Source organism: Melanerpes formicivorus, unplaced genomic scaffold, assembly GCF_026170545.1.
Source record: "Melanerpes formicivorus ecotype bairdi unplaced genomic scaffold, bMelFor1.0.p_v2 SCAF_2, whole genome shotgun sequence".
In the NCBI taxonomy this organism is placed as follows: domain Eukaryota; kingdom Metazoa; phylum Chordata; class Aves; order Piciformes; family Picidae; genus Melanerpes; species Melanerpes formicivorus.
The window spans coordinates 25,249,464-25,275,819 of NW_027142354.1; the positions used below are offsets into that span (position 1 = coordinate 25,249,464).

At 39.8% G+C, this 26,356-nt stretch overlaps 1 protein-coding gene across 1 annotated transcript in view; it reads right to left on the reverse strand.

Annotated features, from left to right (window-relative positions):
- THBS2 (thrombospondin 2) overlaps nucleotides 1–26,356 on the reverse strand; it is a 41,719-nt gene that overhangs the window by 6,897 nt on the left and 8,466 nt on the right. The window contains exons 5-21 of the mRNA XM_068153521.1: nucleotides 26,002–26,198; nucleotides 25,102–25,242; nucleotides 24,790–24,886; nucleotides 20,740–20,910; nucleotides 20,032–20,208; nucleotides 18,735–18,908; nucleotides 18,062–18,189; nucleotides 17,796–17,948; nucleotides 16,491–16,709; nucleotides 13,038–13,145; nucleotides 10,349–10,508; nucleotides 9,221–9,339; nucleotides 8,401–8,635; nucleotides 4,707–4,934; nucleotides 4,131–4,402; nucleotides 3,114–3,211; nucleotides 248–387 (exon numbers count right to left, since the gene is read on the reverse strand). Of these exons, the coding sequence (XP_068009622.1) occupies nucleotides 248–387; nucleotides 3,114–3,211; nucleotides 4,131–4,402; nucleotides 4,707–4,934; nucleotides 8,401–8,635; nucleotides 9,221–9,339; nucleotides 10,349–10,508; nucleotides 13,038–13,145; nucleotides 16,491–16,709; nucleotides 17,796–17,948; nucleotides 18,062–18,189; nucleotides 18,735–18,908; nucleotides 20,032–20,208; nucleotides 20,740–20,910; nucleotides 24,790–24,886; nucleotides 25,102–25,242; nucleotides 26,002–26,198 (2,817 nt within the window). The remainder of the gene's footprint in view (nucleotides 1–247; nucleotides 388–3,113; nucleotides 3,212–4,130; nucleotides 4,403–4,706; nucleotides 4,935–8,400; nucleotides 8,636–9,220; nucleotides 9,340–10,348; nucleotides 10,509–13,037; nucleotides 13,146–16,490; nucleotides 16,710–17,795; nucleotides 17,949–18,061; nucleotides 18,190–18,734; nucleotides 18,909–20,031; nucleotides 20,209–20,739; nucleotides 20,911–24,789; nucleotides 24,887–25,101; nucleotides 25,243–26,001; nucleotides 26,199–26,356) is intronic.

A 26,356-nucleotide genomic window follows, 5' to 3' on the forward strand; every position in this document is an offset into this window, starting at 1 on the left:
ACCCATAGATTTCAATCTCATTTTTTCCAGGTGGGTAGCATTAACCATATGGGGCTTGTTATTCAAACTGAGATTACTACAGGGGTAAAGGGCATTAATGGTATTTCAGCAAATCAAAGTTTACTCCACAGTATGGTATTACAGGTTGTTTTCAGTAACTAGAAGATAGTTTTCATTTCCATATTTCCTGCTTACTCCACAGGTTATCAAAGGCTTCTGCATTTTCCAGACATCTTTTATAACTTACCTCTGCATTCATATTTGAGGTCAGAGAAATAGACCATCTCTTGAGAGAAGACAAAAAGACCTAATCGTCCACCAGCAAAGGTTGTATCATAGATTGGTCCAGAATCCACCATGACTTGTTTCCCCTCATACACTAACACTCTGAAAAAAAAACAATTTGAATTATACAAAGAGGATAACACAGTGTCCAGTGCTAGGAGTTGGTAACAGTTCCCCAGAAATGAAACAGAATTAATTTTAACATGGCACATGAAAACCCAGCATCACTGTAGGAACCATCTCTCATCTGTGTCTCACACCCACCTGGCTGGCAGCCATAATACATTAATCAGAGCAGTGGAGCTGTTCCATAAGTAACTTTATGCACACCATCTGCAAAAGATTTCCCAATTTTTTATTTAGAACAGTCATGTCTCCTGGAATGACTATGTCATGTACTAGCACTCTCTGATAAGATCCTGTCCCTGTGAACTCAGATGTTAGCACAAAACCTCGCCACATCACTTAGAAAAGTCATCTCGACAGCTGTGTGAATGGCTGATTTCCTATCTTTAGGTGCAAGGGCCAAAAACTGCAAGAACCATCCCTTTAGAGTCAAACAAAACATTAATTGAAGACATTTTGAATCTCAGTTTCAGACATTTTAAGAGCTTAATGAAAGCTGGAATGACTTGGACACAAGCATCTAGACTAATAAATTGGAAAAGAAAAACTTGAGGGGTTTTGGAGGGGATTGGCTTTGTTGTTTGTTTCAGTGGGTTGTTTTTGTGTGGGGTTTTTTTCCCTTGGTTTGTAGGTTTGTTTTTTTAGTGCTTCAGGCATTCATCCTGGAGCCAAAAGACCTCTAAAGATGCCACTTCTTTTTCCTTCTTTATGACGCAACAAGGCTGGTGAGAGGCCTTGAACACAAGCCCTATGAGGAGAGGCTGAGGGAGCTGGGATTGTTTAGCCTGGAGAAGAGGAGGCTCAGGGGTGACCTCATTGCCCTCTACAACTACCTGAAAGGTGGTTGTGGCCAGGAGGGGGTTGGCCTCTTCTCCCAGGCAACCAGCACCAGAACAAGGGGACACGGTCTCAAGCTGTGCCAGGGGAGGTTCAGACTCGAGGTGAAGAGGAAGTTCTTCACCGAGCGAGTCATTCGGCATTGGAACCGGTTGCCCAGGGAGGTGGTTGAGTCATCGACCCTGGAGGCGTTCAAGGGGAGATTGGACGTAGCACTTGGTGCCATGGTCTAGTCATGGGGTCTGTGTTGATAGGTTGGACTCGATGATCCTCGAGGTCCTTTCCAACCTAAGTGATACTGTGATACTGTGATACTGTGATAAGATGTAGTTCCTTAAACTTGGAGTCTCGCCTTCTCATGGGTGATCTTGAGATAGTCATGGTTTTTAGGCTCTCAGTCTCTTAAAATAACTTTGGGCCAAATGAGAAATGAATCCATACTTCATTAATCAGAGCGGTCCCTGGAGGAAGGGTTTGGGTTCCTGCTTCAATTGGAAATATAGGAGTTATACAAAGCAGGATAGCTTTACGCAAGAGTGAACACACTTGAGCATCTTCCTGTAACTCAGGGGTTAGAGCACTTGCTCTATCTTGAAGTATTTTATTTTCTGAAAAGTGACAAGTGTAAACCTGCTCCCTGAAAATAGTATTTAATGGATGATTGAAAGAACAGCATAAAAAATGACAGGTTCATGTAACCCTATTTAATACAATTCAAAATGTCAAGAATCCAAAAGGTATGAGAAGAGTTTAATAAACTATCCTTCCCACAAAAAAAAAAAAATCCTGCTCTTATTATATTAACACTAAATGGCCAATTCTGTACAAATGAAACAAGTTTCATGACTGTATTAGTGAAATAAATAAGTAAATCAAATTATTTTCTATAAAAATGCCCTAAAGGATGAAGAAATTTCATGTCCTGTACCATAGGATTTGTCATGCTAGATTAATCTAAGCGAATACCAGTAGAAATGTGCTTTGTCTGATGCTAAGTAGATCCTGCAAAGGAAGATACAGATAACACCAATACAAACGAAAAGCAAGTTTCCTTTTGATCTGTATTAGCCAATGCTTTGCACTGCAAGACTTTGATATACAAAGAAACTCTTTCCAAGAAATAGATCACTTGGTAACTTAATCTGTCCAAATCTGTCTACCCTTTGTCTTTCACAGCCAAACAAAACTTCCCTGCTCATAAACACAGACAAGACCTTAAGAGGTAAACTCAGACTCTACCCCATGAAAAATGTCCTTTACAGTTAAACTTTATGTTAGTAGAAGATAAAATTGACATGGACAGTTAATGCTCATTCTTTGAAACACTAGATAAACATCTGGGCTCTAAGGAAAATCATATGCCATAGCTCCTTGTATGTGTTACAGATGTGCTTATGGCTACTCCTGCAGTATCTTGCACAAGCCACTATGAGAGACAGGATGCTGAAGTAGACAGGCCGTTGGTCTACTTCCCTGTGGCAACTCTGATGTTTCTAATTAATTTCATTCACTCAAATTCCAGAGGTTGAGAAGGAATCTCATGTTCTGATCTTGGTTTGAATTTTGCTTATGCATTTTTGGTCACTTTACAGAAGAGCTGTTGAGAAAAAAACTTAATTTTTTTCTTTAGTTAAAGAATATTTAGCTGAAGTAAATATTGAACCATCCAGAATAAAATAAATACTTCTGAAAAGGAAAACAACTTATTTAACAGATAAAAAAAAAAAGTCACAAAAATATTGGAACACAAGGTCAAGCAAGTATCATCATTATCAAAAATAACAAACTGATAACATATCTCTTACATAAACAGAGACAAGGGTTTGATACTAAAAAAAATAAGGAGGTGCAGAAACATTTCTTACTTTATTAATCCCGTTTTTGGCCTATGAATCAAATGCCACCTGTAAGCTGTATAATCTTTCCAGCCAATGTTCTTGGGATCATGCCACAAAGTACGCACCTACAGTAGGAATACAAATGCCTTATTAGAAACAGACTGTGCTCCAGTAACTGTATATACAGCCAAAGCTTATTTGCTGCATAGCATGAAACTGAAAGATAGTGTTTAACACTTGATGGTGTGATCAGCAGACCTCTTTTATAGGGTGAGAGTAATGAAAATTTCTGTCTTAAATTGTTCATCAGTTACTCATCTGTAGTTTCACAGCTGGAGTCACTGAAGACCATTACAGCATCAAACCTGACTTTCTCTAGGAAGTCCTGTCCCTGCTTGCACAAGTACACACCCATGGCTGCCAGAGTTGATGCTACTTTTCCCATTTGTATGAATGCTTCCAGCAAAGGAGAGGGACTGCTGTTTGCACAGATGTTACTGCATGTGACCTGCTTCTTGAAATCTCTCGCACTCAGTCAAAGCCTTTCTCCTGCACGGAGCTCTGAAACGTGAAATTCCTATCCACATGCGAAGCCTCACTAACTTCATTTCCAAAAGGCACAAATTTCTTCCATGGCTGGATGCTATTTGGAGCGGCAGCGGTTTCTGTCTGTTTTCCTTTCTTTTCTCTTTGGCTGCCACTGGCTACTGAACTCTAAATCACAAGCTGGAATGCCAAAGAAGCAAGTGCCAATACAGAGGTACAAAAGATTTATGGAAAACAGATCTTTCACTCCATTTTCTTTGGACCACAACACATCTTCCCTTCTATGCATATAGTTTTTTCCACTGGTAACTTTTTGAATGTGCAACATTTTCTTTGAATAACAAGGCAAATGTGATTATTGACACCAGTAATACAGAGACTGAAGAAAATATGAAAGATGTCTGCAAAAATTGGGCTGTGAAAGGAAATTATTTTTTGTGACACCTCTCTTTAAAATATTAGCCATGAATCATTGGCTTGAAGTTTTAAATCTCTCACCTGTCCAGGGGTGTTTCCTGTGTGCCAGAGAGCATTTCTCAAGTGTTCACCAGTACCAGTTGTTGAATTCACTACTTTGAGTGACACACCAGAATAACCATAAGCCCTAGTAGGTTTGTCCTCCCAGTAGGTCTGAGTGACCTGCTTCCACATCAGAACATAAAATCGACTGCTGGACTGGTAGCCAAATACAAAGCCAGCATAGTCATCATCGCGGTCTGTGTTAACATAGAATGTCCCACTGAAGTCAACAGAGCTGAACTCATCGTAACCTGGGAGAGGATAAAACAGATGAATGATAGAGTTGCAATGCTGGCTCCAGCCATGCACACTCAAGAGTCCCAGCGCTGTCCTGAGTTTTGTCAGGAGTTAACTATTTTTCCATTTTCTTATCTGTAAGAGAGGAGGTAATTACCTCCACCTGCCACACACCACATCTTGCCTAACTATAACATCGGGGCTTCTAGAGAGAAATATGTTGTTTATGAGGGGCATTGAAAACAGCAAGCAAATGGGTGCTCATCACTAGATCACTAGTTACTTTTCCAAAGACAATGGCTGACATCTGATACTCACCTACAGCTATTCCAGGATCGGAGTTGGCAGTCTGCACCAGTTCCTTGCCTTGGTGTCGAATAACCCAGTTGGGATCAATCTGAGCTGTTCCCTTGGGGTCCAGGGGGACCATCTGGAACTTTCTGAAATCAGTTTCACTGATGGCGTTGTTTTCAGGGCATACATCATAAATATCTGGGACGTTGTCATTGTCAAAATCATCTTTGCAAATATCACCTCTGCCATCACCTAAAAACAAGAACAAACAAGTACAATTGTTAGCAATTTATCCAGCTTTCCTAACAGCTTTCCCAATAATAGAAGAAATTTATACTACATATCAGTATGTTATTCTCCCATTTCTCAATGAATGCTCTAAATGATTCCAAGGAACATTAATTCTCTGAAAGTCCATTTGAAAAGTGCTGGTGGTGACTAGAAGTAATCAGATCAGACCAGGGCTAAAGTTGTTGACAAAACTGTCCTGTCAGCATAAGCCTGTCAGTTGTTTATGACAGCGATCAGCCTGGCCCCAGTCTATACACTTCTTTAGAAGAGGGGTAGGGAAAGCTGTAAATTTGCTACGTTGATGAAATTCATTAATGCTTACATTACATTTTCAGTTCACTTTTGTCCCAGATGTGGAAACAACACCACATTTTAATAGGTGCAGTGTAAGTGAATTAAAACAGTAGTGTTAAAATCTTAATCTTCCTGCACATTTTAAAATCCTATACACTATTGAAGATATTAAACTTGTTTTCAGACTCTAATCTCTGCCTCAAGGTTCCTTCAGCAACAATCTCTGAAGTTACTTAATGTTTCAGAATTGTCATCCCTACAACGAAAGAGAGTGGGAACAGTATTGCAGTAAAGAATGCATACAGGCTTAGTCGGTCTTTCTTCTTATAAAAATTGTAGCACTTCAGAAAAAATGTTAATAAAAGTAAAGAAACATTGTATACAATAGAACTGGCCTTGGAGGAAAGGAAATGTTAAGTTTTATTATATAAATTGCAAGACATTTTTTAGAGAACCTCAAAAGACATCCCTACAGTTCAGCTGCAGTTGTCCTTCTGCTCAGCACTTTTACTACTGTCTTTCTTAATATATCCATAATATTGGTTGAAAACAGGAGATGTGACTTGTCTTGCATAACAGGTGGTGAAAGGAGACATTTCAAAAAATAATTTCATTCCCAATGCCACTGTTATTCAGTGGCACACAATAGTATGTACACTTGAAAATAAAGTAGAAAAACTTTGCTAGACAAGTATAGAAACAAATTTGAAAATGGCCCTGACTTATAACAGAAAGCACTGAGTATTACATTGGGCACTAAAGTAAAACTAGAATAGAATAGAATAAACAAGTTTGGAAGAGACCTTCAAGATCATCGCATCCAACCTATTATCCAACCCACCTAATCAACTAAACCATGCAACCAAGCACCCTATCAAGTCTCCTCCTAAACACCTCCAATGAGGGTGACTCCACCACCTCCCTGGGCAGCCCATTCCAATGGCCAATCACTCTTCCTAACTTCTTCCTAACCTCCAGCCTAAACCACACCTGGCACAGCTTGAGACTGTGTCCTCTTGTTCTGGTGCTGGTTGCCTGGGAGAAGAGACCTTCCTTCAGGTAGTTGTAGAGAGCAATAAGGTCACCCCTGAGACTACTCTTCTCCAGGCTAAGCAACCCCAGCTCCTTCAGCCTCTCCCCACAGGGCTTGTGCTCCAAACCCCTACCCCGTTTTGTTGCCCTTCTCTGGACACCTTCCAGCAAGGCAACATCCTTCCTAAACTGAGGGGCCCAGAACTGGACACAGTACTCAAGTTGTGGCCTAACCAGTGCAGTGCACAGGGGCAGAATGACCTCCCTGCTCCTGCTGGCCACACTGCTCCTGATGCAGGCCAGGATGCCATTGGCCCTCTTGGCTGCCTGGGCACACTGCAGGCTCATGTTCAGCCTACCATTGACCAGTACCCACAGGTCCCTCTCTGCCTGGCCGCTCTCCAGCCACTCTGACCCCAGAGTGGAACTGTCAGCTAACTTGTTTCTATCCTCATGCAACTGAGCATCTGCTTTTCTTTAAGTGTTTGTGATTACTTTAAGAACATGGGAATTAACACAATGGGAAATAGCAATATTCCAGCTCATTTAATATTGACCTACTACTACTAGATGCTTCAGAGATAAATGTGAAGCTAATTACTATGTCTAAACAGCACAGCATTATCCAAGTATGAAGCTTTCAGAAACAATGCAGAATGAGTTTTACGCAACATCCAAAAACAGTAGTTGGAGAAAGTGAAGTATCTAATATCTCAAAGACTTTCTATAGTTCAGATACGTGGTAAAATGGTCCCATTTTTCACCCTTGCAATCAGCCATGAACAACTACAAATCCTGACCAGCTGCAGCCTCCTGCACCTGTTCGTCTTAGTATTTGTTGAAGAAAAGAAAACGAATTTCCAATTTTATTCCCTTTGCCAGTATCAGAGAGATAATTCTTGAATTACAGGAGAGTCTAATTATTCACTGTAAGTCCTGCTGACATTCATTTGGCAATGGGCTGCTGCTGACAACACCGACTCCCTGTCAAGGAAAGTTAAAAAGGGTTTGTTTGCTCAGTCATGTCCAATAGCTCTTTCCGGGGCCCTGTCTTTATATGCTATAGCTCAACGCTTCAAAAGCATGGAAGCGTGTTTTGGATTTATTGATTCTTTCCCAAGATTTCTATTGGGCCTGCTGCTAATGAGTGGTGAGCTGGCTGAACTCCTTAAATTTACCCTTCTTCTGAATCCTTAGCCCTTACCCAAATGCAGTCTCCCTTGCAAGACCCACATGACAAGTGACCATAAAAATCTGTCCCAGTTTGGGACACCTTTATCCTGGAACATTTCTGAAATTTAGAAGACAGAGTTTGGCAAGTACAAAGATATTCTGAGTATACAATTAGACTGAAGGGTTAAGTAATTTAAAAACTACTACTGACTATCAACTAGAAACTTCCCATTTCCAGTAGCTGTCTTGGCAGGATTTTATCTTTCTGAATGTACATAAAACTGTATTGAGCATGTATTAAATTTTGCTTTCAATTCCACCAGCATAACCATGGAATGACTCCAGCAAGCTGTGTAACTCAGAACAAAAACTGATCACCTGCATTGATTGTAAGCACTATTACAAGTAGATACATGATGGTTTTCAAAAGTTGGTAATGCTTTCTCAAGTATGTTTATGATTCTGAAACTATCACTAATTCATTACTGAAATACTGCCAAGCACAGATGACTCTTTGAGAGTGATCAGCAACATTTTACCACAGAACTGAAGAAAAGAACAATTATGGATCCACTTTTTAACTGTGAGACATAAATCATCGGAGCACACTTACAGTTATCTATAAGCAAATTTTGAGAAAAGCTGCTCAGAAGTCTTTTTTATAAAACTAGCTGAGTATGACTTTTAAATTTAAACACTCTGGATTTAGATTTTAAAAGTCTGCTTTTCAAAATAGAACAGAACAGAAACACATATTTTTTTCCATTTCAGTTTTCAGAAGGTAACTTGTTTTGAAAGAAAAGCAGCTCATTTCTCATTTTTAAAGACATTTGAAATTCAAGGTGTTTGAAATGTATGAGAAATTAATACTCCAAGATCAGCATTGGATACCATGAATTAACTGAAATTCATACGACATTGTTCTTACCATCAGAGTCTTCCTGCTCAGGGTTGTATCTGAGGCGACAATTGTCTCTGTCATCTGGGACACCATCGTTGTCATCATCAGGATCACAGGCATCTCCTTTGCCATCTTTATCATGGTCAGCCTGGTTAGCATTGGGGATGTAAGGGCAATTATCTTGGTTGTTCTGGTGGCCATCTTCATCAATGTCCTCATTGTTGTCACACTGGTCACCAACAAGGTCATTATCTGCATCAGTCTACCAAAAAATATTTAAAGAGTAAATTTATTATTGTTACTAAACACAAAAGTACAGATAGATTGGTAATTATTTTTTTTCAACACTTCAAGAACTTCTCTGGAGGCAAATGATATTATGATAACAGCCCTGCTTAAAGGATACACATATCTTCAAAGTTGTACAGCTACTTATTCTGCTATAAGTGCATAAGGTTTGATCCCCAAGATGATTCCGGGGCAGGTCTTTGGCCACAACCTTCATTGCCCCCATTCTAGAGATCACAGGGAAGTCAGTCTGGGCAGCATATTTTCTGATTGCTTCTATATATTTGATGTTACTTATCTGCACATGGACCAATGAACTCAGGCAAACACAACACAGTCCTGAGGCTGTACTCTCTTGCCATGGCGGAAGAAAAACAGTTCAAAAGCTGGAAGGTGTATTACAAGGCATCACTCTACTTCCCTTACAACCTGAGATGTGAAAATGAGCAAAACAGACCCATCTCTTCAGCTCTACAGTAATCAGGATCTGAATGTAATTCCTGTGTTCTTTTATCCACCCTCATTCTGATACCATCATTAAAGAAAGTCTAACATTTACCTGGTCTGGATTATGCATCAATGGACAATTATCACACTGATCACCAACTCCATCACCATCTGTATCACTCTGGTCTGTGTTATAGACGTAAGGACAATTATCTCGTTCATTAAATATGTCTATGAGAAAAAAAAAAACAAAACCAAAAACAACAAAAGGTTGAAGAAATCCAAGTGATACAGCATCAAGAGTAGGTAGCTACAGACTGTAAGAGTTACCAGTAAAGAAACAAAGATCTTAAGGGGTTCATAGGCTTCCTCAATTGTACATGAAATACTGATAAGTCTAACATTAGAAATAAGTTACAGTATAGATTCCACTTTTCTCAACAAGATGTTTGTATGATTTCCCTAAATAATTTTGCTAGAAAAATTCTTCATGTCTCAAGAATTTAGCCCTTTTTAATAGGATAACAGATAAAGGGGTAGGATATTTTCTAAATAATTTGATTTTGATTTTCTTGCCACACTCTAAGAAATGGTATCAAATTCACCACTATGTCATGGTGGAATTTATCAACAACTTTATCTGGGAGCACCTGTATTAATGGCCAGCTGCCTCTACTAATTTTACCAGAAAAAGTGCATCATTTGTTGCACAGCATGCTGAATTTTCAAGAGAAACTGTTCCTACTCAGGAAACTTTACTACATATCCAACAATCTCCTTCAAAATTATACTTTGCAGAAAAAAAAAAGGACAAAACCAAGACATGTTGGCATACCTGGCTGGAAAGAATACAAGAACCCTTTCCTACATTACATGGTCCAATAATATATATTTACATTTTTCTTCAACTGCTGATATACCACAAGTAATACTAAGGACTTGATGATCAAAAGGATGAGAGAACTTCCAAATATTTGGAACAGACAGAGGAATTAATTGCTTTTAAGATTCCACTGGTGAAAGACTTGTGTTTTAGTCTTCACTAATATCCATTGCAGTCATTTAGGGACTTTATGGACCAACTATACTATACAGGGCAAATAGATCTTCTATTCCTTCCCCTGCATTTTTTAGCTGCTAGATCAAATTTTATTCCATGTATATATATAAAAGCAGGTAGTGAGCATAGAGCAAGCTGTAGTTGTGGAATGGCACTTTATTCCCAAAATTAAGAGCATACCATCTCCATCAATATCCACGGCACATGAGTCACCCTCCCCGTTATTATCTGTGTCAATCTGAGCAGGGTTGTGCACGTAGGGGCAATTGTCACAGCGGTCACCAACTTCATCCTTGTCATAATCAAACTGTCGAGGGTTGAACAGAAGTGGGCAGTTGTCCTAGTAAGAAGAAATAACATTTCAGAATATAAATCACAACTCACGAAAGCCTAATATGAAGTGGTAACTTCATGGTCAGTGGTAACTTCGATGATCAGAGGGCTGGAGCACCTCTCCTATGAGGACCGACTGAGGGATTTGGGGCTGCTCAGTCTGGAGAAGAGAAGGCTCCATGGAGACCTAATGGTGGCCTTCCAGTATCTTAAGGGGGCCTACAAGAAAGCTGGGGAGGGACTTTTTAGGGTGTCAGGTAATGATAGGACTAGGGGGAATGGAAAAAAAGTAGAAATGGGTAGATTCAGATTAGATGTTAGGAAAAAGTTCTTCACCATGAGGGTGGTGAGACACTGGAACAGGTTGCCCAGGGAAGTGGTAAAAGCCTCATGCCTGGAGGTTTTAAAGGCCAGGCTGGATGTGGCTCTGAGCAACCTGATGTAGTGTGAGGGGTCCCTGCCCATGGCAGTGGGGTTGGAGCTAGATGATCCTTGAGGTCCCTTCCAACCCTAACAATTCTATGATTCTATAACTCTTCCTGCTCATCTTGGACAGAGGCCAAAAACTAAACTATGAATCTGTTATTTTTTCAATGGACAAGCTCTACCTACACCAAAAATCTTGATGGTAATGGGGCAGCATCGGGGCAGCATCTGGACAGCCTGGTTCACTGTCGTTTTGATTTTTGTACAAGCTATGTAAAATGTGTTCAATATCTCACTAGGATAGCAACAGGCATTTTATATTGTATCTGTACTCAGATATTATTAAAAAAATGTATCACTAGTATAAGTGTGTTTTTTAAAAAAAACAGAATATGTTGCAAATTCAGGCCAACCTCCAATGCATATTATGTTTTTGGGGAAAAAATGTCATTCTGATTTTTTTGAAACAAACTAGTATCTATAGTCTCATTTGCTAAACCTCATACTTTTATTTATTCAGTTTAAACAAAGATTGACTTTTAAGTAGGTTGTGATCTATTGCATATGACAAAGAAAGTTTCAAAAAGCCAAGTTAAAATGAAATACTCTTATTGACCCAAAATGTTTCTTTCCATGAGACCATTCTCTTTAGTGGAATTTTGAAAAATTAATTTCACTTTAGTCTCTAATTTGAATGTCTGCCAGAACAACAATTCTCATTTCACACACCACCAAATTAAACACAGACTTCTGCAGAGGCACAAAGAAGTATTCAGTGTGCAAAGTGAAGAAGATTAAAACCAAACCAAGGCAGTGGGAGTAAGGGCTACATCAGCATCATTGAATCTGAAGGGAGATCATGTGGAAAAAAAAATACATCTTTAAACTACTTTTCCCCTGCTAAAGCAAATAAACATTTACTACGAAATAATTTTTTTAGCACATTTTACATTACTTGGAAATACAGTTTACATGCACAGGGACAAGATATGGAGGTTATTCAAAATTTTGTACTGCTCATAAAACAATTTCTGGCCACATTTTTTCAAATGTATGCATTATGTTATAGTCGTTTATCAAATCATTCTTCACTTTTTTAAATATTCTAAAGAGAGTCTCCATGAACACAGTTTTAACCTTAGGCTCCCTCTGAAGGGAGCAAAGAGGAACAGTAAATTCCTAAAAGCAACTAGGATGAGTGCATCCTAAACATGTTCAGGAAAGGCAGGGTGAAGTCCCATCTGGAGGTGCCTCTGTCCTTTTGCTCAACACACAGGGAGAACAGGTTGCGACTAACTGCTTATCTTTTAGGCTCTGCAGATACATGCATTTCAGTCTTGTTGGCATATCTAAAGGAGTAAAGTATGGACAAGGCTAGGTACTTCACTCCCATCATTTCCCCTTGATGTTAGCTATGTTTATAGTTATTATTGCTCATCCTATTTTGTTTCCAACACACCTTAGATACAGTATTTACTGGCTTTTTCAAATATAATGGCCATAGCATTCTCCCACTGCAAAATAAAAGTCTAGTACCACTTTCCATTATATCGCTTTCCTGTACACAAATGAACCCAAAACTAATACGGAGAACATAACTCAGCCCTAGGTTCCCCTGATTCTTTACTGTGTACAGCACTTCTCTCTTTTGACCCAATACATCTCAATCTGCATCAGATATCACAGTATCACAGTATCACTTAGGTTGGAAAGGACCTCGAGGATCATCGAGTCCAACCTATCAACACAGACCCCATGACTAGACCATGGCACCAAGTGCCATGTCCAATCTCCTCTTGAACGCCTCCAGGGTCGATGACTCAACCACCTCCCTGGGCAACCCGTTCCAATGACGAATGACTCGCTTGGTGAAGAACTTCCTCCTCACCTCGAGTCTAAACCTCCCCTGGCGCAGCTTGAGACTGTGTCCCCTTGTTCTGGTGCTGGTTGCCTGGGAGAAGAGGCCAACCCCTTCCTTCATTTATGGAAGGAAGTGCTGACTAACTTAGCTGAAAGTTTCTGAACAATAAAGCTCTTATCTATTGTAATGATTTCCCTTAAAACCAGATACTTAGGTCAAATGCACTGAAGACACAGAAATGCCTCTTACTTTATCATCTTCGACACCATCATTGTCATCATCCTCATCACAGGCATCTCCTTTGCCATCTTTATCAAAGTCTTCTTGGCCAGAGTTAGGCAGAAGCGGACAATTATCCTGGCCAAAAGAAATAATTAATACATTATATTTATGATAGAATAACTTGCCTGGGCAGAAGAGTAATGTGGCACACCACAGACTGTTGAAGACGAAGAATCAGTCACAAAAACTTTTTAAAGTGACAGCCTGGTTGCTAACAAAGATAGTAGTTCTTGTGAAGCCTTCATATAGTAAAGTGAAATACATCTGCAAATCATTCCATTTCCCACCTCTCCTTCTGCTACAGGGATGTTTCCAGTAAATTTTAGATGAAACCACCTAGCAGAAAAATACATGTCCCATACACACAGAGATGCCTTCTTGTATCAACTTTCTATGGACAAGTCATGAAGTATGTTCAAAGATTACATATAAAATTACAAGGATTGTTTGCCAGAAAAATAAAACTATAAGCCAGGAGACGGTCTTCAGAAATAGTTGCTCTGACAGAAAGTTACTGCAATGTAATACATGGCAATGAAGGGGAACACTGTAAGAAAGGGTTTTGGAAAATATGCCTTCGCACTCTCATGCTTCTATGGCTGTGAAAATAAAAGGCAAATGGGGTTTTTGGGTATTTTTTATATTTTGTACCACAGCTTTGTAAAGAATTGATATTTTAAACGAGCAAGTCTTAGGTTACATTGAAAAACTAAGAAGTGTAAAAGCTTGCCAATTGTTTAATATTGCTTTCAAAACTACTAAAATCGGTAAAATTAAAAAAAAAAAAAAAAAGAAGAAAAAGAAATGCAATTCTACCACAGGCTAAGAATAAATACATCTATTAAAATCTACTCTGTTATTCTCACTTTTTCTCATGTTTCGTATCTTAGACCAAAACTGAATCAGCCAATACAGCGCAGAAACAACTCTTTTGTAATGTGTAATGTAAGAAGATGGACATTGTAGCAAGGTTTCTAGCCCTGTTTTCAATTGCAGTAGCTCTCAGAGTATAGACAATTTAAGAAAAAAGAACTAGAAAATCTGTGCTAAGTTTCAAACTGAAGTAGCAACATGAAGACTTCATGGGTAGCACGTTCCAATAAATTTTGCAATAAGAGGTTATGGGATGGATGAGAGAGATTCTATCAGTGCACTCTAAAAGTCACAGATACTAGAAGAAGGACTTGTTAGACATCACAGCTTCTGCTTGTGGAATCAGTCTTGAGGTACAAACACACTAGACACTAGGCTTTGATTCATCTACTGGCAAAGTTGTGTCTTATGAAAAAATAATGCTACCTTCATGTGAATGAAAAAGACATTTTCAGTAAAAGATATTGCTAAGATTTTTGATTGTGATTATTTACAACTACTTGCTTTACTAATATAACTTTGCTTAGACAATAAGTTAATTTTCAACCATATCAGTTCAAAGAAAAAAGCTTTGGTTTATTTTTCTTAACTGAATTACTCATTTAGGATATTTCAGATCCCGAAAATATGTGGTATTTTTAAGGTGGAGTTGTTTGGGGGGGAACAGGGAGGTCCCTTAAATGAAGTACCTGTGTCTATTAGATCAACACATATGTTGCAGAAACCATGAATCAGTCTTTGGACACTTTTATTTCCTGATGAGTTCATTGTGTTGGAATTTTGATGAAAACTAATCATTTGCATTTGCATTAACTAATCATTACCTCTTGAGCCAAAATGTTACAGATTCTGATGACAGAAAATGAAAAAGAATATATGAAATCCAATTGCTGAATTGGCTGGATCCACAATGAGCTGACTTTATCTACAGTGAGGAAGATCGCCATTCAAGGCTCAAATTGCCATCAATGTCTGAAACCCTTCTGCTGATAGAGCCATATTCATAACTTCCAGTGGATTATGATTGATTGACTTCTGATTCTCTCAAGCTTTTCTAGTCTTTTGATGTGTATTTTTTGGCTTTTTTTAGCCACTGGAGTGGCCTAGAACTCAGTCATTTTTGCATTTCTTTCCTAATTTTTAAGCAGAAGTTACTGTGCTAGAACTTTGAGAGTTTAGAGACAGATTGTTTTAACAACAAGGGAGAAACCAAAGTGATTCAAGTCTGGTGGAAAAAAATATCTCTGAAAACATCAGGAGGGAGAGCATTGCTCTCGTAGCTATGATCAATTCAGTAAAACACCTGAGCAAGTGCTCAAGCATGTTGGTAAGCCAGTGTTGTCAGTGGTCCAATGGGTAGGTGCTTAAAACTGAACACTTGCTTATGTCTTCTGCTCAGACAAAGTTCACTTCACATTTGCTTCTGCAAATAGCATATTCTCCTTTGTATAGTGCCTGTCACTCAACCATCAGTGAGACCACTGTTTGGAACAGGGATCCACAGAACTGTCTGTTAGGGCAGTTGCCTTCACCCCTCTTCTATTTGGGCCATTGTTAAACTGGTGGACCTGGATCAACTTTCTGGTTTTGTAGAGCAGTGTACCTATGTCAAGATGAGACATCCCAGTGGGTTACCATTTTTTTAATAGTTTCTACTGAATAGAACCTCAGGCCATGGACCTGAGGAGGATTTAAGAGCATGCTTTAGATGAGCGCAGACCAGGTCCTAGGGAATACACCATGATAGACACCCACTGCTAAACCTACACACCACCATTTTTAGGCTCCCTGATGCTTGTTTTCTCCCTGGTGTAGTAATTTTTCATTTTTAACTACAGCAGCACAACTGCAGCTGCATGACTGCAGAACAGGCCCTGCCAAGTCCAGAATCAATGATGGCAGGCAGGCCATTACTCTCAGGAGGGTGTGAGCTGGGACACCACATCTCTGAAGGGTAAGAGGGGCTACATTTCCCACCCTCTCCCACTGAGCTTTTGCAATAAAGAGAAACCCACTGTCTAATTACTCATATTCTATCCTCTCTTAGGTTTCTACTGCAAAAAAATATCTTCAGAGTGACCTGCTTAAATCTTTAAAAAGACAGAGTAGCTCAATAAAGGATTTAGAACTGTAGATGTTATGCGCTGTCAGTGTCCTACAAGCCATACAGCTAGAATTTCATACCTATCTGTGCCCAGAGATTTCTGTTTATTTCTCACTAGCTATATGCACCACGCCTGTGCTTTAGGCTGCTCCTGCTTGATGCACTAATTCTATTCACAAGCATCCCAACTTTCTGTGTATTCTGAGAAGGAAGAAATCCAAAGCACAGCACTCTGGATTTCATTCTGAGAATTTCATAATGGATCTAGCATTAAGAAGACACACATTTCACATTTCCTAGAAAATGCACATGCTGTAACAGTCAAAGCTTAATGAAAGCAATCACCAGCTTGATGTTGAAAAGTCTAATTCACAACTGTTTAGAAAGAAGAAGAGATAAAATTTGTTTATGGCATGGCATTTTTACCAACTTCTTTTGCTTACCTTCACACAATGGTAAGTTGCATTAGCAGCACAGACCAAGTTATTATTAGGCCAGCCATCCAAATCTGAATCTTCACCACAGAGGCGTCCATCACCAGCATAACCTGTTCTGCATTCACATTTGTACATAGGATCACTGAAATGGCCCAGGTAGATGCACTCTGCAGACTTGTGGCAGGTGTGTGTCTTGTCTTTGCATGGATTCTCAGGTTCACAGACCTGTGACAGACAAAACACTCATTGAAACCCAATGATATTTGCAGTCAGTTGTCAACCCTCGACAGTAACTCAACTTTGTCAAACCAGGCCAGTTATTTAGATGCCTAAAGGCAGGAACTTTCTTTTAATTGTATTTAGTAAGTCATATTGCTCTGTCAGTTCATAACTCCAGACAATGTGTACAAGGAAAATAATTAAAACATCCCACAAGAAAAATTGGCCATTAGTCAACAAGCAATTAAAGTGATTAACAATTTCAGAACTCTATCTGCTGTCTTCCAGATGTTATTCATTGTCAGAATTTAACTGCAACAGAAAGCAGACTGTACTCACCACTTTTCTTTAGTGTTCTGCCTTTCAGCATACATTACCTTGTTTTCTTAAATCAGAGAACCTAATGGTTTTTATTATCTTTCTTATCACTTTGCTTATTTTCATTGACAGTATCTGAGAATCTTACAGAGATGTTTTACATTTAGACTTCACACATTGAACTAACCACAGACTGATTCAACAGCAACACAGAGAAGGCATCCCATGACATTCTTTTTAACATTTTTGTCTTGTCTATCGAACCATAGTATTCCCTATCACTTCATTCTATCCTTTGATATTGATAGTCATTGGCCTAATGGAGCTTAAGAATTGAGAACTTCAGATTCATGTTTGATGACAGCCACACCAACAGTGTTGTATTTATGGAGAGAGCAATCCTGATTAGTCATTGCCAATCCCCAGAGGAGGCACATGCACCTGAGAGAAAGAAGTTCAAAGCACGAGAATGCTTGGTCATGGCATTTTATACTCACTTGGTACAACTGTGCCAATGCTTAAAGAAGATAAAACCCTTAAAAAAACCAAACCAAAACAAAAAAAACCACAGCTACCAAACAACCAAACCATCAACAACAACAAAAAAGCCAAAACCAAACAAACTAAAAAAACCCAACCTCAAATTCAGGTTTTTTTGCTACTTAAACCAAAAATACTCTGGAGCAGCAGATATCTATTTCACATGCATCCCTTCACAGATATTTTGAGGTGCAACTTACTGAAATTCATCAAATTCTTTTCAGCATCACTTACTTGCTTCTCTGTCTTAGCAACTTCCAGCCCCACTCCATAGGGCTGACTTCCTTTATAGCGTGGAGGACATGGCAAGCAGTGGAATCCTGGATTTGTGTTCACACAGCGGTGGATCTGATTCACCTTAAAGCAAACATCTGACACAGCCATACACTGCAGGGAAGGAAAAAAGAAAGAAAACAAGGAACCATTAAATGGTTGTGCAATTCCCAAATAATGAAAATTTCACAGTGATTTCCTGAGGTTAATGGAAACAAAGTCAATACCTCATCAAGATCCTCACAGACAGTACCATTTCCAAGGTACCCTGCAGGGCATGGTCCACATGACCAAGAACCATCTGGGTAACTATTGCATTCTGCTCCAGGAAAGCAAGGATTTGATAAACATCCATCTGGTAAAGACACATAAAAGTGTAAATTTAATTAGGAGGATAAACGGTATATAATATTTCACTTAAGAAATAGGTATTCTCTGTTCATTAGCTTAACATCACTGGAGATGTTAAGGAAGAGACTAGATGGAGCGCTTGGTGCCATGGTTTAGTTGGTTAGATAATGTTGGATGATAGGTTGGACTCGATGATCTCAAAGGTCTTTTCCAATCTGGTCTATTCTATTCTATTCTATTCTATTCTATTCTATTCTATTCTATTCTATTCTATCTCATCTCATGCAACACACCTTTATAAAACCCCTTAGAATTAGGGTTATTAAATCAGTAGTATATTAAATGCATTTAATACAAAAACACTACAGATTGCTACATCCAATTGCATAAATTACAGCATACTGAAGCCCTGTTTAAGAAATGCATCCTTGTTCACTGATCTAAACAGCATCCAAAATAGTTAGATGTGCTTTCCTAGTGTCAATTCATAATTACCCATAATAGCAATGACAATTGCTCAAACTGAATAAAGAATAACTGAATACCAACCAATCGGGCAATCCTTCTTGTTGCACATATCATGTTGTTTGGTATCTCCAACACATGGCTTTCCTCCATACAGCGGCTCTGGACTGTTACAGAGGCGAGATCTCTCACGAATTCCTCCTCCACAGGTAACAGTGCAGGCGGACCAGGGAGACCAAGGACCCCACCGGCCATTCACTAGGACACACAGAGGAGAGGAGAGAAGCATCACAGGCAACGTGCTGGAGACAACATTTGCTGCCAGTAACAACAACCCTGTCTTCAGATCCCTTACTGGAGATAGTTTCTCACTATGCACATAGGAATAAAGATGTTGACAAAGCCTTACACTGAGATAGCAGTATTTCAGAAACAAACAAACAAATAAAAAATATCCAACTGCTTTATAGGCATTTTTTGGCCAGTAATTCAAAACAACAGGGCCTGCCCACTGGCACAGTGTATTTTCATTTCAGTTGATCAGAAAAAGCATAGTTCCTCCAAAGCTCCCTAATAAGCTTTCATTTTGTACTGAAAGCAGGGTGGGACCACAGGATACAAATTTCTGCTGAGCCAAACCTTAGCTCATTGGCTTTTTTAATGGTAATGGTATGCTCAGTAAGACTGCAGCTATTATTTTTGTTTTGCTAATCAATTTATCAGTGTATCTTAAATAATAGTGTTTGACTCAGTTTAAACAACTTATTTCAGTGATTCTTCTGCACTTTTTATATTGGTACAACTCTATTCATCCTGTTGTTAATCTGGAATTTTCTTGAAATACAAACATCTGTGAAACAAACTTGTGTTTGTTCTTGGTACTGTAAAAAAAGCATAAGGGCAGTGATGTATGGCCTTAATTAATGAATCTTTTCACTAGTTTCACATGCATGGGTAGATCAAAAAACAGGTAAAGTGGGTATAGCTATTTAAGTACTATTGGGTTAGAAGCCTGAAATCAGTTTCAGGCTCCCATCATGTAAGTAAAAAGACAAGACTGAACAGAGAAGGGAATAAAGGAGGATATATATATAGGAAAAAGTTTCTTTTTAGATAAAAATTGTTTATACTTTGGATATGCAGAGATAAATCACTAAGCTATGAAATGAAAATTTCTCAAATTCTTTATGTTTAGTCAAATCACAACTTAGGAGGTTTCCAAAAATCTCTGATTGTGTTACTGTCTTCATTTTAAAAGCACCGTTGTATGTTATTTCACCCCTAACTATCACAGAAATTCACTGTAACTTAGGCTGAATAAAGACAAGAAATTGAGTTGCAATATTATTGCATCACCTTGGTTTCAAGACCACTGACATACCTGGACATGGAACTTTCTCACACTTCTCTGTTTCACGTCCATTTCCCACACAGTTCTTCCCACCCATCTGTGGGACAGGGGAATTGCAGAGGCGAATACGGGTGATATTTCCTACTCCACAGGTAACTGAACAGGAAGACCAGGGAGACCAGTGACTCCAGCCACCATCCTGACGTACTGCCAGAGAAAAGAGCAAAACTCGTGGATTTAGTCCACTTGTAGAAGTAACATGAACTCACTTGGGAAGTCAACCTTCTAATTAAGCCTCTCGCTCCATCCTACCATTGCCACTTACAAAACCCAGCATGTCAGCTCAGGCATTCAAGTAGTTTTCTTATGAACCTCAGTGATCAGCATATGGCTAACATGGATGTTAGTTACTTTACTTAGAAATAGACATGTTCCAATGAAACAAAAACTTTAAGATGTACATTTGGATATCTAGCAGCTTCAGCTAGGTACTATCATAACTTGGATATAGCAGCTACCTGCAACAGTATTAACTTGCAGTTCTGGAGACAGAGTATGATCTTTTAGGTACCTCAAATATAAAAGTAGCTTGATATATTTCAGAAGTCTTCTGTGATTATTATATTAGTGCTCAAATACTGTTCTAACTAGTCAGTGTTCATAGGCAATCCAGATTAAGCTTGTTTTTGCTTAGACATCCAAAGAACATTTTTAAAAGAAAGAAATTCTATTACTTACTGCGATGGTCACATTTCTTAAAGCTACACATCCTTGTCTGGATGTGTGGTCCTGTACAAGCACTCCTGGTGACATCACATGACCTTCCTCGCATCTGAGTCCCAGAGCCACAGGTCACTGAGCACTTTGTCCAGTCTGACCATGGTGACCAGCCTTCCTCACTGTCATCAGCTGCAGAGAAAATGGTAACAAAGTGCTTAGCACTGAAGTTACTCTCCTCTGTTCAGAAGGGTTTTCACTTCTCTTTTTCTGTAGAATGTTTTCTTTGTCCTTTTTATCTCTCTTTTTATATTTTTGCTTTCCCAAGCTGCATTGAAGTTAGGGAATTACAGTTAAATGTAATGAGAGGTTAGTCCAATAATCCAGGATCTTCATGAAGGTGTGTGCAATGTTTGTACAAAGCACTGACTTTCTGAGGAAAAAGAACATCTTCAGAATGGATTAAGCAAAAAACTCGAGTCCTAACTGCCTTTGACTTCAGAATAGAGGTCAGTATGATGAGATGTGGCCCCACCTCATAACATAACATAAGAAAACATAACATAACATAACATAACATTTCATTTCATGGCTTCATAGAATACCAGGTTGGATGGGATCTCAAGGATCACCTAGTCCAACCTTTCAGGGTAAGAATATAGTTTAAATGAGATGGCCCAACACCCTGTCAAGCTGGGCCTTGAAACTGTCCCACCATCTCTGTCTAATAGATTGAATGGGGAAATGTTGTTTTTTTCCTGGCATCCAGTCTGAATCTCCCTAGAGCATGTTGTATGAATATGCTCTGAATAGGCAAAAAAAACTCAGTATATTCCAATACATTTTTATTTAGAACATTTAAGCAAACATTTTATTCTATAACAGACATGCCTAGTAGACAGTGAAAGATATTTAACCCACACTGAAGTCACTTAGTCACTGAAATTATTAAAACTGTTGTCACTGCAAAGTCTAGTTTTCAGCCTGAAATGATGTCTTGAATGTGGAACAGACTGTTGAAGTTCAGGAGTAAAGCACACAATTGCAGAGCAAAAGAAGCTGGAAGGGACCTCTGGAGATCATCTAGTCCAACCCCTTTGCCAGAGCAGGTTCACCTAGAGCTGGTTACGCAGGACAGCATACAGGTGGGTTTTGAGTGACTCCAGAGAACAGGTAGTCTGTTCCAGTGCTCTACCACTGTCAATGTAAAGAAGCTCCTCCTCATGTTTATATGGAACTTCCTATGTTCAAGTTTGTGCCCATTACCTCTTGTCCTGTCACTGGGAACCACTGAAAATAGACTGGCTCCATCCTCCTGACACCCACCCTTCAAATATTTATAAGCACTGAAAATATCACAGTATCACAGTATAACTAAGGTTGGAAGAGACCTCGAGGATCATCAAGTCCAACCGATCAACACAGATCCCATGACTAGACCATGGCACCAAGTGCCACATCCAATCTCCTCTTGAATGCCTCCAGGGATGGTGACTCCATCACCTCCCTGGGCAGCACATTCCAGTGATGAACAACTCGCTCAGTGAAGAACTTTCTCCTCACCTCGAGTCTAAACCTCCCCTGGTGCAGCTTGAGACTGTGTCCGCTTGTTCTGGTGCTGGTTGCCTGGAAGAAGAGAGCAACCCCTTCCTGGCTACAACCACCTTTCAGGTAGTTGTAGAGGGCAATAAGGTCGTCCCTGAGCCTCCTCTTCTCCAGGCTAAACAATCCCAGCTCCCTCAGCCTCTCCTCATAGGGCTTGTGTTCAAGGCCTCTCACCAGCCTTGTTGCCCTTCTCTGGACACATTCAAGTGTTTTGATGTCCTTCTTAAACTGAGGGGCCCAGAACTGGACACAGTACTCAAGGTGCAGCCTAACCAAAGCAGAGTACAGGGGCACAATGACCTCCCTGCTCCTGCTGGCCACACTATTCCTAATGCAGGCCAGGATGCCATTGGCCTTCTTGGCCACCTGGGCACACTGCTGGCTCATAATCAGGTGGCTGTCGATCAGTACCCCCAGGTCCCTCTCTCTTTGGGAGCTCTCCAGCCACTCTGACCCCAGCCTGTAGCTCTGCATGGGATTGCCGTGGCCAAAGTGATCTCCCTCTTCTCCAGGCTAAAAACCCCCAAGTCTCTCTGTGCCTTTCTTCATAAGAGAGATGTCCTACTGCCCCAGTTATCTTTGTAGCCCTTTGGCGTACCTTCTCAAGTAGTTCCCTGTCATTTTTTAACTGAGGAGCCCAGAAGTGGACAGAGTACTCCAGTGAGGCCTTACCACAGCAGGGTAGAGGATGAGGAAAACCTCCCTTGACCTGCTTGCCACACTCTTCCTGATGCATCTCAGGACACCATTTACCCTCTTAATCACAAAGGCATGTTGCTGGCTCATGGTTATCCTGCTGTCCTCCAGGACTCCCAGGTCCTTTTGCAAAGGGCTCCTTTCCAGCAGATCAGCCTCTAACTTGTACTGATACAAGGGGTTATTCCTCCACAGGTGCAATACCCTACACTTGCCCTCCTTGAATTTTGTAAGGCTACTTTGTGCCCAACTCTGCAGCCTGTCCAGGTCATACCAGATGTCAGCACAACCTTCTGGTGTCTCAAACTCTCCCAGTTTTGTCATCAGCAAATTTGTGGAGGATACACTCTATCCCTTCATCCAGGTCATTGATGAATATACTGATCAGGACCAGATCCAATACTTACCCCTGTGGAACACCACTTGTTATGGACCTCCAACTAGACTCTGTGCCACTGAGCACAACCTCTGAGCACTATCCTTCAGTCGTTTTCAATCCACCCCACTGTCCATTCATCTAACCCGCACTTCCTAAGCTTGCCTATGAAGATGGTGAGGGAGATGGTGTCAAAAGCCTTGCTGCAGTCAAGGTAGACAACATCCACTACTCTTCCCTCATCTATCCATCTGGTCATGCTCTCGTAGAAGGTTATCATGTTAGTCAGACATGACTTCCCCTTGGCAAATTCATGTTGGCTACTTCTGATAGCCGTCATTTTCTCCACATACTTTCAGATGATGCAGAGAACAAGCTGTTCCATCATTTTCCACAGATGGGGTGAGGTTTCCTGGGTCTTCCTGCTTGCCCTTATTGAAGACTGGAGTGACACTGGTTTTCCTCCAGTCCTGTTTTCCAGGACCTTTCAGAGATGAGAGTGGCCCAGCAATAAATTCTGCCAGCATCCCCAGCACTCACAGGTGCATCGCATCAGGACCCATGGACTTGGCATTACCAGTTTATTTAACTGATCTCTGACTTGATCCTCCTCAACCAAGGGAAAATCTTCCTTCTTCCAGACTCTCTGTTACCTCCGGGGACTGAAGCTTGGCCTTAGCAGCAAGGCTGAAGTAAAGATGGCATTCAGTAACTCTGCCTTCTCCATATCCTTTATCAGCAGGTCACCCATCTCACTCAGCAGCAGGCCCCCATTTTGCCTGGTGTTCCTTTTCCTGCTAATGTACTTGAGGAGGCCCTTGTTATTTTTTGCATCCTTTGACAGATTTAATTCCACAAGGGCCTTAGATTTCCTTGTGGCACCCCTACATTTCACCAAAAGCATATATATGACAGAGAAGAAATAAAACAGAACAACAGAAGAACAGGGAGGAAAAATAACTTGCACTCTTAATAAATCTTGCAGCAACTTTTGATCTGGAACTTAAGCATTCTGTTCAAGTAGACAGGACATCCTAACCTATATTAGTCTGTTTTAACCAAGCAGTATGGAAAAGAAACAATAGTGCAGTGCTATTGCAAATCAACAAAAATCAGAATGTCCAGGCTTGGAAAACACAACTGGGCAGGAGCATGTATCTAACCTTTAGTGTCCCGCTTCAATGGGCACATTAACAGCTTACTTCTAAGCAGTCATTTTAATCACTGAAGAGACACCATCTTTTCCAGAAGGTAACATTAAACGGCCAAGTTACTTCATGACTGATATGTGATCTTACCTGCCTTGCCCTCTTACTTGTTTTGACCTATCTAACACACTAGAAGTGATTTTAAGTATCACCAAATAGTATCTTTCTCTTTGGCTAAATACTCACAGTGAGAGCAGACTGGACAGCATTCACCTTCAACAAAAGATGGATGGGCACAGGAGACTGCTGGGCAGGTGATTTGATGGCACACAATTTTAGAATCCTACAGGCAAAGTAAACAACTTATTTATGATTATGCATAGAGGCAAACTTCTGGAGAAGTTTCATGTGTGGAAATTCTCTGACTTTGGGGGCTACTTTTTATCAATATCAGTAAGTCTGGAGTAAGCTCTGAGTACATGTGACCTGCCCTGGACAGCTGGGCTTGCTTAAACTGACTATCAATTTCTGTAAAGAGTAATGTTTCCAAAACCCTACCTGGCAGGTGCACTTGGTGCAGCTGTCTACAATCCAGCTTTCATTGTCTGCAAAGACACGGCCATCCTGCCAGCATACTGATTGGTTCTTCAGTGTTTTGTTAGGCCCAATCAGTTCCCACATAATTTGGTTCTCTTCAGACTAGAAGAAATGTAAAGAAAAAAAATTCAAAGAAAACAAAAATGTAATTTGTAGGCAAACCATTTTGAACAAACAAAACTGAGATGTTACTGGATTTCATTCTTCTGTTATAAAAGTAGCATATTTTTACACATTTATATTTTAAGTAGCATATTTTTACATAAAGAAGATTATCTTAGGTACCACTATAATGCATAGCAATTTTTCAGATAGCAGTCCAAACACAATACTAAGGGATCTCATAATTTTTGCTTTCCTCTAATACAGCTCATCTTTAAATGGGATTTTAGTTCTGAGACATATGGCATAGCAGTAAACTCTCCTTAAAAGGAATGAACTGATTCCAAGTAAGAAGAGGGGCAAACTTCAGCAAAATATCACCATCATACTTCAACTATGAAAATCCCATATATTTACTTTAGGTATCCTGTGCAGTCACATGCTGATGTATTCTTAAATGGTATAAGCATGGTAAGTAACAATTTAAGAGTACATGGCAAGGTTGAGTTTCTTAGCTCTTAATTTTCAAACCTGAAGCAACCTTTTTTAAACCCAGTCTATGAAAACCAAGTCTTCACTTAAATGTTATACTCTAGAACTACCTAATCTATCACTTTGAAAAAGTAAGTCATCCTTACATTATGTAGATATAGTAACAGGTACATACAGAAATCTCCATTAATGTTCTCTGGTATAAAAACAAAGAAAGAGCACTGTACAGCACACCTCTTTCAGTTCTTCAGACTTACAGGTACCTACCACTTTTTGGAGGTTATCAGCTAAGTTGTTCACCACAATGCGCAGGCCTGTAAGCTCTGTGAACATCGTTCCCAGCTCTTCACAGGAACGGTCACAGAACTCAGCCTTCTTCTCTGGTTTCTCTCCCACATACTCGGTTGTGACAGCAGGGCTCAAGTGAAGGATTTCTGTGCTCTCATTGATGGTGTTCTCTTCAGCTGGTAGCAAGAGAGGTAAAGAGGTGAGCATCATGTACAAAGTTCTTCCACAGACTATAGATTCCTGCTGAAATCACAGATTGTCACCCACTGGTAGGATTTAAAAGCATGTATTTTGGTACAGCTTCATTCTAGATTATACCCACAAATAAAAGAGA